Below are 12092 nucleotides of genomic sequence, written 5' to 3'. Positions count from 1 at the left end.
GTCCTATATTTTTGGAGAAAAATCTGAATTTTTTATTCTTTTTGAGACGTTTTTTTATTAAATTTTTTCTGATTATTGAAAAAAAAAATAACTATAAACTACTGTTCGATAACAATTCTCTATTCATCATTTGTTTTTAGACGCTCTACATTAGTTTTGTCCTTTCGGTTCTCATTTGGAGTTCATTCCACTGCTGGTGAAGTCTTTGGTCAATGCATGATCATATCTTAAATCTTCTTTGATTATCGTTTTCACAATAGAACAGGATTAATCAAAAGAATAATGTATAATATTTATTCAAAGAAATACAACAAGGCATGTGCCTAGAGTTCAAGACATCATCAAAATTTCAATACAAGACATGTTAAGTAATGAATTTAATTTTAACTCATGAAAAGAATAATATATCTCTAATCTCGATGGAGGATCTAGTTTGATGGGTTCAGGAATTTTGTAAACCAAATAGCCGATTCCTTAGCGATTCTTGTTAAGTTATTTTTATAATCGACGTAATATAGACCAAATCTTGAAGTATAACCAATGTTCCATTCAAAGTTGTCCAAATATGACCAAGCAAAATATCCTTTGACGTTAACATTATATTCCCTGCAAAAACCAGCTATCATTAGAAACACTAATAAAGAATTATCATAACCTTTTAGATGAAGATTTTGAAATTTAGACTTACTTAAGAGATCCCAAAGTATTCCATATATGCTTTCGATAATAGTCTACCCTGAATTCATCTTTAAGTGCTTCTTCAATGGGTTGGTTTTCATCATTAAGATTATCAACCCCTAAGAGAATTAAAAAAAAAACAATAAATTCAATAAAAATATAACTATATTTAAGAAACTGATACTCCTACACGAAAAAGGTATTAATCCCGCTTACCATTTTCAGTAATATATATTACTGGATTGTTATATCTATCTTTGGTATAATTCAATAAATGACGTATGCCTTTTGGATAAATGTAAAACCAAGGTGAGTAAGCCTGTAAAATTCAATTTTTATATTAGTGATATATCCACAAATATATCATTTATATCTTAATTTGTTATCAATTTTTTTTTTAGTATACTAACCTGTGGACCAATAAGGTTGCCTTCATAATCATAAGCTGCAAGGTAAACAAAAATATATGTTCATTAGTCAAACATTTTGTAACTTACTAAAAAATTATTATGTAGAAGTTTGTTTGGACTTTTTACATATATTACTTTCTTTTCAACCTCTATTGCGTTATATTTGTATAAAAACTTACGAGTTTCAGAGATGTTACTATCAGTTTTATATCTTATACGATCTGAATCAATCGAAGCATTTGGCTTTGCATAATATGAAGTGTAATATTGTAATCCAATAAAATCATATGATCCTCTGAGCAATTGAGTTTCTTCCTCGGTAAAACTAAGTAATTTATCCCCAACTAAATCTTGCACCGTTCTTGGATATCGACCATAAGTTAAAGGATCCATCCATCTGAAAAATATGAAATAAATGTCTTTATTAAATGAAGACTTGCATAGGATAAAGCCTTAATTGATAGGTTAATTTGAAATAAAGGCTCACAATCCAAACATAAAGTCCATGGCTGTTTTGGACGCTTTTATATCAGCAGCTCTATTGGAGAGAGGTTCAAACCAGAAGGTGAAAAGTGTTATTCCAATCTTTCCATTTTGAGTTTTCTACAAAGACAATAAAATAATAAGCTAAAATTTATATGCATCTTTGTTAAAAAAAAAATAATAACATGTATTATATATATAGAAAGATACCTGGTAATTTTTCCTATATATATGTACAGCTGCAGAATGAGAAAGGAGCAAATTGTGAGCAACTATATAAGGTTCTGTAGCTGAGTTTCCAGCACGACATTGATTATTCACCCAAGATGAGCAACGACCAGGAGCAAAAAGTCCATCATCATAAGCGAATCCACTGAGAGCCCATGGTTCATTAAAAGTCATCCAATGCTTCACTCGGTCGCCAAATCTTTCAAAGAGAAGATCGGCATACTCACGATAATCTCTCCTGTATATAATTTTTATAATTATTCAACAACATATATTTTTACTTAAATGTGAAAATAATTATTGAGTTAAAAGTTTAAAAATGTAATATGAAAAACTATACACTTACACAATATTACGGCTTAAAAAGCCACCATATTTATCCTCTAGGGCTTGAGGAGTATCCCAATGAAAAATGGTAACAAATGGTTGTAAACCTGAAATTGTTTGTGTTAAAGAAATTAGATTTTTGGTATAAATTTATAATTTCTTTAAAGGATTGGAAAATGAAGTTTCTTCTTTCCCTAAATAAATCCTTTAAATGAAAAAAAAGAGAGATAAATGTCACCTTGTTTTATGGTTTCATTAATAACTCTATTGTAGAATTCAATCCCTTCCTCGTTTACTCCTTCCCGTCTCTTTCCACCTTAATATTAAAATTAAAAATAAATTAAATAAGAAAAGAAAAAGGTATAAAATCATAAATACATAGTTTAGCAAAATTTTTATGATGTTGAACACATATTAATAAAAAGTTTCAACTGTGATAAGTAACTTACTAGGTATAACTCTAGACCATGCTATGGAAAATCTGAAAGCATTAAAACCCATATTCTTGACATTCTGTATATCTTCCTGCAATATCAATTTTAATTTATTTCTTAATTAATTTTATAATCGACAATAAACAAAAACTTTCAAAATAAAAGGACGAGAATAATACTTGATAACGATGGTAGAAATCAACTGCAATATCTCCGTTACTCTTATCCCTTATCCTCTCTGTAAAATATAAAAATGATTAATATTTTGTATATTAATATAATCTCAAAACACATGTATATGACACAAAAAGGTACCAGGATATTCATGGGTAAATGTGTCCCAAACACTAGGTCCTTTGCCTGATATATTTGCCGCACCTTCAATCTGAATATAATAAAGAAATAATCAGAATTAATCTATTTGTTAGTTAGTCATTTATCTAGTGTAATTAGTTTAGTTAGAAAAGTATGAACATGAGATTAAGAGTTTTATTGGAAACACATATTGGGAAACCAGTAAGAAAAAAGTTTTAAATTATACCTGGTAAGCGGAAGTGGCTGTCCCAAAAATAAAGTCATCTGGAAAATAACTACGGTTAAAATCTGTTGGGATTTTGTCAGCATCATCTGTCATTGCTGGTTTCATAAGAGCCAACAAGCTTATGAGGAAGAAGATGAACATCCCTGTGAGCTGAAGAGAGAGCTTAGAAGCCATAGCCATTATAACAATGGTGTATGAATATGATTGCAAGTGCTTGTGTGATTTTCACTTCTTGGCAATGCCCCCTTTATATAGAGTTTATGAGAGGGCGAACGTAGTGCATGCATGATTGTCATCTCGTCAGTCTTATGATGTTTCCTAGGAAATTCTGCTAAAATAATAATAATAATAATAATTCGCACGAGGTTTTCCACCTATTCTGATAAAAAAGAAAAGAAAAATATTCTTTTGAATGACTACAACGCTTTGACTTCAATATAAGCTGTGATTGTGGAATATTGTATTCCTTGTGTTTGATTTCAACTTCAACAAACTTTTATTATTTAAAAGTGGTCAGTTGATAATTTTAAAAATTATTTTAACCTGCCATTTTTGTCAAGTTTATACAAGGAATTGAATAATTTTTCGAGATTGGTCCATTGAATTGAGCTCATAGATTTGTGGGGTCTAAGAGTGATTCACCATTGATTGAGGTCGGAGAGAGCGAGAGAAAGAGAGTCTCTTTTGGTGGTTACTCGGTGATATTATCAACTGCGTCTTGATCATCACCTGACGGTCCTCCTATGTTCCTCTGCTCTGCTTCTCCCGCTACCTATTGGCTCAAAATTTTAGTTCATTCTGCCAAAATCTGTCTTAAGCCCAATGCTCCAAGCCTTCTAAAGACCTAAATAAACAATCCCCAAATCTCAGGCATCATAATTGAGCAACTGCTTATATTCATATCTCCCTACTTTTTGTATTCTGAGTTCTGAATTCTGATGCATCTCTTGCGGGATTATCACTACTTTTGTAAATTAAATTATGGAATTTTGGATTAACTTCTTTCCTTTTCGGTTGAAATTAATCCAAATTGAAATTTTATTCAAATTGTGAGATTATACGCTTAAATTCACTCCATTTTATTTCTATTTTCTATTAATTTTTTATTTCGAAAAACACCATCTTCATTATTGTCCTCTTAAAAATTCAAAACATCTATTAAATCTCTTGGGAAGACAACATAGTACTAATTAACCTAATTAAATCCTTAATTATTTAATTAGATTAATAACAAGTAGCAATTAGCATATTTCTCTATATTAAGAAATTAGTAGATTTAATTTAAATAATTCGCATGTTATTATTGATCAAGTTTGGATTATTCTCTCTTAAAATAGTTAACTAATTAAATCTACATGCCTGTTGGACTTATTAATTAACTAGGAATTAATTTAAATGTGAAACGGATTAAATTAACCATAAGAAAGAACTAGTGGGAATTGATTCGCGTGTTTGACCACTATAATAAAACAATAGATAATAAAATGAATTATTTTTCTAATTAATGATCAACCGTCAAATCCTCAATTTCATTACCTTCGGCATAATTTAATTTAATTAGTTGTTTTACCATCTCAATTGCATTATTTATTTTTCTTTTTAAGTTTTTTTGACTTACTCAAGGTAAAATCAATTTTTTCAAATAAAAATTCACTTCTTCTCTCTTTTTATTTTAAATTATTCTTTTTATTTTGAACTAGTCATCTAAATTAAACAGAGTTAAGGTCTCTGTGGGCTCGATACTCACTTTATCTATAAATTCATATTGAATTAAGAGAAGAGAGATAAGTTTTAATTGACGGATTTGACACCCATCAAATTTTGGTGCCATTGTCAGAGATCTTTAACAGTTTGTTTTTATTTTTATGACCATGTCTGAAATCGAGAAGATTGTAAAAATACTGAGAAAAACAACTAAATTGCAAAAACATGTCAATTCGGGAGCCTCTCAACCATCTACCTGATCTCCTCTGCCAACCGAAGCATTACGTCTTCAACACCGATTGAGCCTCCACTGAAGAGACTATAGCCGCAGCTAGTATCACATACCCAGTTTGAACGCACTCTTATAATTACGAACAAGTATGATTCATATGATCAAATCTTATTAAATATTTCTCGTATTATGTGTTTGAGGTATTATAGAAAATTAGTAAAATAAATTATTTTCATCGTTAAAAGAAAATTAAATGACTTTAATAAAAATCACTTGTTTATTTTAAAAACAATTATTTTATAAATATTAAAAATTTATAAAATCAGAACTTTGTATGCATCAACTTTATTAATACTTTATTTGTGAAAAGCATTTTACATAAAAATAAAGAAATTAAATAATTATTTATTATTTTATTTAAAATATTTTTATATAAGAATATATAGCAATTCAATTCAATGGGAACGATCCCGAAATGGTACCAAATGTGTTTTTTTTTTCTCCCTCAAATCATGTTACGATATTGGCTGTACGTACAGGACAAAAATGGTAGGAAAAATATTTTTAAATTAATCAACTAGCTAATTTTAAATTAAAAAAAGTTTGTTGAAGTTCAAATCAAACATACATAGTACAGCTCCAGTCTAGAAGTCAAAGCTTTATAGTCATTCAAAATAATTTTTTTTTTAATTTTCCATTTTCTTCCTTTTAATAGAAAAGGTGGCAGCATCGTGGGAATTCCTTTTATAGAAAATTTTCCTAGAATCTCCTAGGAAACTCATAAATTTTCCTTGGATTCCCAATGTATATTTCTAATATAAGTCTCAACTAATGAATGAGTAGATTAATTCTGAGTATTTATTTATGGTATTCAAATTGAAGGGCCCCAAATATATAAGGTAAAAACTTAGTGTTAAAGACACATTTCTTTATATCTAATTTTTTAATTTTTATATAGAATATTCAAACCTTTGATATTAGTTATAATTGTAATCATATTTTTAAATCAATTTTGACCAAAAATAAATGTGATGTGAACGAGATGGGTCGTAATATTTAGAATGAAGAGATTTTAAATCAATTTTGACCAAAAATAAATGTGATGTGAACAAGATGGGTCGTAATATTTAGAATGAAAAGATTGGCCGACCACTGAATGACAAAAAATATTTTGATCGTAACTTTTGTTACGAGTGTCAGAATTAATATTAAAACCCCAATTTGAAAAACTCATTTAAAGATTTATGCCTTTTATTTGCCTTTCACTACGTATCGACCCATTACGAGTTTTAAAAACGCTATTTAAGATCTCACAATGACTATTTTTCTTTTGTCAACATTTTTAAATTTTTTTAAATTTTTATGTATGTCTAATTAAACGTCATATTTTGTTAAACAGTTTATTTTCTATTGATAATTACATATTTTCCTAGGAATCTCCTAGGAAACTCATAAAATTTTCCTAGGATTCCCAATGTATATTTCTAAACCTAATGTATATTTCTAAACCTATCTAGGATTTAATTTAATCAAGTACATACTACCAATTTAATTATGTATTGTAATTTACATCCTATTTATTTGATAAAATATTTTTTAAAATCCTTTTATAATTATATTATAATAAAAAGAAAATATTTTTCTAATAAAAAATTAATCAATTTTTTAAAAAGTAACTTATTTATTTCAAACAAAAAGTCATTCTATAGATTTTGACAATCTATATAAAACTAACATTTTTCTATACATGAGTGTTTTTCAAATTAACTTTTTTTTATATTACAATTAAATAATTAAAAAAATTATTTTCTTGAAAAATAATTTATGATACATTGAATTAGGCTAGGAGACTTAGTAGATACACTGGATTATGTTAGGAGACTTGTTATACAATCCTATTTTGATCAAACCTTATCAAATATTTCTTGTCTGAAGCTGTTGATTCGTCCACCATGGAAAAAGATTGAACCATAATTTCTCCCAAGTTTTAAGTCAGCAGAGCATGGCTATTTTAACAAATTTATAAATTTAAATATAAATATTTTAATTTAAGACTTGTCAACTTCACTCGCAGTCTTACCCAATCCTTTTCTTTTCTCGATTTGATAGATCTACTTCAACTGTCAACTGAAGAAAAGGATATATATAGATAAATATTAATTATTTTATTAAATTTAAAAAATTATAATAAAAAAGTAAGCGGAGATATAAGAGTTTCATGAGTATTGATAAAGTATTTTCTAAATTTTAAAAACTTTTATATTTTAATTTTTTTATTAAATTTATACACTGCATGCATTTTTTTAGAAACTATAATATAAATTAAAGTGAAAAAAAAATAATTATGATATATAGTTGCTTTCGTCCACCATAGATGAAGATAAAAACCGAAAATGACAGTTGACCTGTAATGTTAATTTATTGACAAAAGAATTCTCCAGCAGACATGGAGGAATACTGGACGCCAAGTAAGAACAGAAATGGCAAACCTTTTTTCCTTTTCTTTTTTTTTTTTTTATTCCAAAATCTTTTAAATTTGTTTGTCATATAACTTGAAATAATAGCATTGTGCAAAATAATATTACAAAATGAAAAAAAAAAATTAAAACTTACATTTTGATGAAAACTTTTATTTATCATTATCGTGAGCACTTTGTTAAATGCTAGGGTAATTATTTGATCAATTCGATTCAAAATTAAATTAAATTTAATAGATTGAAAATTTAAATTTTAGTATTCAAAATTAAACTAATTCGATTAAGAACAAAAACTCAATCAAATCGAATTAATTTAATTTGTTTTGATTTGATCGAATGGACTTTACAGTAGATTTTTTATTTTTTACACTTTATTTTTAATATTTTAAAATTTAATTAAAATATTTTAACTTTAATTATGATCTAATCTCTCTATATTATCGAAAATAATATATTATTATCATTGTTTGATTCATTTTTTTTTAATTTTTTTTATCAAAATCAAATTGAAATAATCAAAATTTTTTATTCTTTTTGAGAGGTTTCCTAGTAACTTCTTTTAATTATTGAAAATTAAAAAAAAAAACAGTAACTATAAACTATCAATCGATAAAAAATTCATAAATTTTTTTGACGCTCTGCCATTAGTTTTGTCCTTTCAGTTCTCATTTGGCGTTCATTCCACTGCATGGAGAAGTCTTTGGTCAATGCATAAACATATCTTAAATCTTCTTTGATTATTGTTTTTACAATGGAATACAACTAATCAAGAGAATAATGTCTAATATTTATTCAAAGAATTACAACAAGGCATATGCCGAGAATTCAAAGGCATCACCAAAATTTCCATACAAGACATACTATGTAATGAATTTAATTCTAACTCATAAAAAAATAATATATCTCTAATCTCGATTCGGAGAATCTAGTTTGATGGATTTAAAAATTTCGTAAACCAAATAGCCGAATTTTTAGCGATTCTTGTTAAATTGTTTTTGTAATCAACATAATATAGACCAAATATTGAAGTATAACCAATGTTCCATTCAAAATTGTCCAAATAGGACCAAGCAAAATATCCTTTGATGTTAACATTATATTCCCTGCAAAAAGCAGCCATCATTAGAAAAACAAATTAAGAATTACCATAACTTTTTAGATGAAGATTTTGAAATTCAGACTTACTTAAGAGATCCTAAAGTATTCCACGTATGCTTTCGATAATAGTCTATCCTGAATTCATCTTTAATCTTTAAGTACTTCTTCAATGGGTTAGTTTTCATCATTAAAATTGTCAACCTCTAAGACAATTTAAAAAAAAAAAATAAAACCAATAAAATATAACTATATTTAAAAATTGATATTCCTACATGAAAAAGTTATTAACTCCACTTACCATTCTCAGTAATTTATATTATTGAATTGTTATATCTATCTTTGCTATAAATCAATAAATGATGTATGTTTTTCGAATAAATATAAAATCAAGGTAAGTAAGCTTGTAAAATTAATTTTTATGTTAGTAATATATCTACGAATATATAATCTATATCTTAATTTGTTATAACTTTAAATTTTTTAGTATACTATTCTGTGAACCGATAAAATTGCCTTCGTAATCACAAGTTGTAAGGTAAAAAAAAATATATGTTCATTAATCAAATATTCTATAACTTAACTAGAAATAATTATATGTAGAGGTTTCTTTGGACTTCTTATATATATATATATTACTTCCATTTCAATTTCTATTACATTATATTTTTATAAAACTTATGAATTTCAGTGATGTTATTATCAATTTTATATTTTATACGATTTTGATTAACTGAAGCATTTGGCTTTACATAATATAAAGTGTAGTATTGTAATCCAATAAAATCATACAACTCTTTGAGCAAATGAGTTTCTTCATCGGTAAAATTAAGTAATTTATCTTCAACTAAATCTTGCATAGTCCTTGAATATCGATTATAAGTTAAAGGATCCATCCACCTGAAAAATATGAAATAAATGTCTTTATTAAATAAAGACTTGCATATGATAAAAGCTTAATTTATAGGTTAATTTGAAATAAAGATTCACAGTCGAAACATGAAGTCAAAGGGCTATTTTGGACACTTTTATATCAACAGCTCTATTGGAGAGAGGTTCAAACCAGAAGGTGAAGAGATTTATTCCAATCTTGCCATTTTGAGTTTTCTACAAAGTCAATAAAACAATAAGCTTAAATCTTTATGTATGTTCGTTAAAGAAATAAATAATAACATTCAATATATATATATATATATATAGAAAGATACCTTGTAATTTTTCCTATATATGTACCGCTGTAGAATGAGAAAGGAGTAGATTATGAGCAATTATATAAGGTTCAGTAGCTGAGTTTCTAACACGAAATTCATTATTCACCTAAGATGAGTATCGACGAGAAGCAAAAAATCTATCATCATAAGCGAATCCATTAAGAGCCTATGGTTCATAAAAAATCATCCAATGTTTTACTTGGTCACCAAATCTTTCAAAGAGAAGATGGCATATTCATGATAATCTCTCATGTACATAATTTTTATAATTATTCAATGATATATTTTTACTTAAATGAGAAAATAATTATTGAGTTACAAATTTAAAAAAAAGTTTGAACTCCTCTGGTATTGCATTTGTATTAGAAGTAAACAAGAAGACCAAGAAGAAGAAGAAAAAAAAAAGACCCATAATTGGGAGAAACTGAGTTGGTACCAGAATTCGCATGGATAACAACCAAAATATTTGAAGAATTTGATGATTACACACCCATGGAGACTCTTTAGAGGCTTTGTTACTCCATCAAATTTAATGACCGCTGGGTCTCTGGCATCCAGGCCGTAGTCGAGCATTTGTAAGAAAGACCGGTCCAAAACCCATTAGAGCCTACCGTGCAAGCTGGTCCATTATCGCACAACCTAGATCACATCTGGCAGGCCGGGCAAACCAGAGCCCGAACTCATCAAAAAAGGATCTAGCCCCCCTGACGTGATGAGTCAGTAGGGAACAAACCCAGCTATATTATGGTCCTATTAGCATGAGCGCCAGAGGGAATTAAATGGCCGCCTGACAATAATGAGAAGGCAGGTACGTCTGTACGTACGGCTCTGTATGATAGCGACAGGTGACACTATAGTAGGGTAACAGTTATGCGTCACTAGAGGGCAAGAGAAAAAGGAATAAAAGAGGAAGGCATGAACCATTCAGGCTAAGCTAGCTCAATCATACCAAAACTCTACATTCTTTTGGATCTCAGATCATCACCTTTGATCGAGAGTAAACTTTCCTGTAACGATCCGGAAACCAGACCGCTATCGGCGCTAGGGTTCAGATCGACTTAAGGTCGCCGGAACCCGTAGCAAGTCTACTATGCTTCCTGTATACCTGATAAAATCCCAAATATGAACATACATTTTCATAAAAAAAAAATTAAACTTTTCATATACCAAGCTCGACCTGTACATTCATCATAAACTGTAAACATAAAACCCACACTAGAGCCCTCATCAAATGCTCTAGTATGGTCAACATCATATACATCAAGCTTGGTTTAACATAACTCATTATAAAACCTTTACATAAAAAAAATGTTCACTGGGATTTATCAAAACATAAACTAGGGCAAAGCACAAATCTATCCATTACATATTATATGTCCACTACTAAACTATTACATCAACATAAACATCACCCATGCCGACTTTCTGTGCTATCTCTGACCTGCAAACCTGGGGGTTAGGGGAAAGGGGTAAGCTACAAGAGCCTAGTGAGCAAAACTATAAAAACAGTTTAATAAACATATGCTTTCATGAAATGCATCACAATACAAACAATTCACATCAAGGATGGACTTGTCACCAGTAACTCTCTGCATATCCAAATAATGCCCGGCCCTCGATGGAGCTCCTTAGGACTTCCTCTTAAACATAATATAACATATCCAACTATGCCAGGGGCGTAGAATGGGCAACTCTGGTCTTTCCCTTACATCGTACCAGGGGCGTAGAATGGACAACCCTGGACTTCTATATCCGTATCATATCATAACCTGTTTGAGGGCTAGTGGGTCATCCAATATCCATTCACATCAACAGCAAATTATGCAATGCAACATATTCGTGAATTCTAATACAAACAACCTATTACAAAACATGATGCATGAACATACTTAAAAGTTTGATTACTTTGAAAAAAATAGAATAGTTTAGTTCTACTCACCTTTGGCTGACGCTTGCTTACAACCGAAGCAGCTAACTCACTGCTGGTCTCTACGGTCTCTCGGGTCCGATCCTACACAGGTGGACTCAAGTGAGGGACCAAACATACTCTAACAAGACTCTAAACATCTCCCCAAAAACCCCCTAAAATATCATAAAATATGTACACAAAACAAGCAAAGGAAGGTTGGGCAGGGGACTTTCAGCGGCAGGTTCGGCGGCCGAAAGTCCCTACAGATCTGAAAGTCAAGCACTTTCGGGGGCAAGGTTCGGCGGCTGAAAGCCTTCATAGAACCGAAAGTCACCAACTTTCGGGGGCAGGTTCGGCGGCCGA

General features: G+C 29.3%; 1 protein-coding gene across 1 annotated transcript; it reads right to left on the bottom strand.

The window, feature by feature from the left end:
• Window positions 1-271: 271 nt before the first annotated feature.
• On the bottom strand, window positions 272-3305 carry LOC110607665 (beta-glucosidase 24). Its single transcript, XM_021746814.2, has 13 exons — window positions 3102-3305; window positions 2876-2945; window positions 2740-2798; window positions 2576-2651; window positions 2365-2442; window positions 2146-2233; window positions 1782-2037; window positions 1576-1691; window positions 1268-1485; window positions 1089-1123; window positions 895-997; window positions 689-797; window positions 272-606 (listed from the first exon to the last, which is right to left on the bottom strand). The coding sequence occupies exons 1-13, from the start codon at window positions 3279-3281 to the stop codon at window positions 429-431; spliced, it is 1566 nt and encodes a 521-aa protein (XP_021602506.1). The 5' UTR covers window positions 3282-3305; the 3' UTR covers window positions 272-428.
• Between the last annotated feature and the right edge of the window lie 8787 nt (window positions 3306-12092).

Source organism: Manihot esculenta, chromosome 7, assembly GCF_001659605.2.
Source record: "Manihot esculenta cultivar AM560-2 chromosome 7, M.esculenta_v8, whole genome shotgun sequence".
Taxonomy (NCBI): domain Eukaryota; kingdom Viridiplantae; phylum Streptophyta; class Magnoliopsida; order Malpighiales; family Euphorbiaceae; genus Manihot; species Manihot esculenta.
This window is presented reverse-complemented; position numbering and strand designations above follow the sequence as displayed.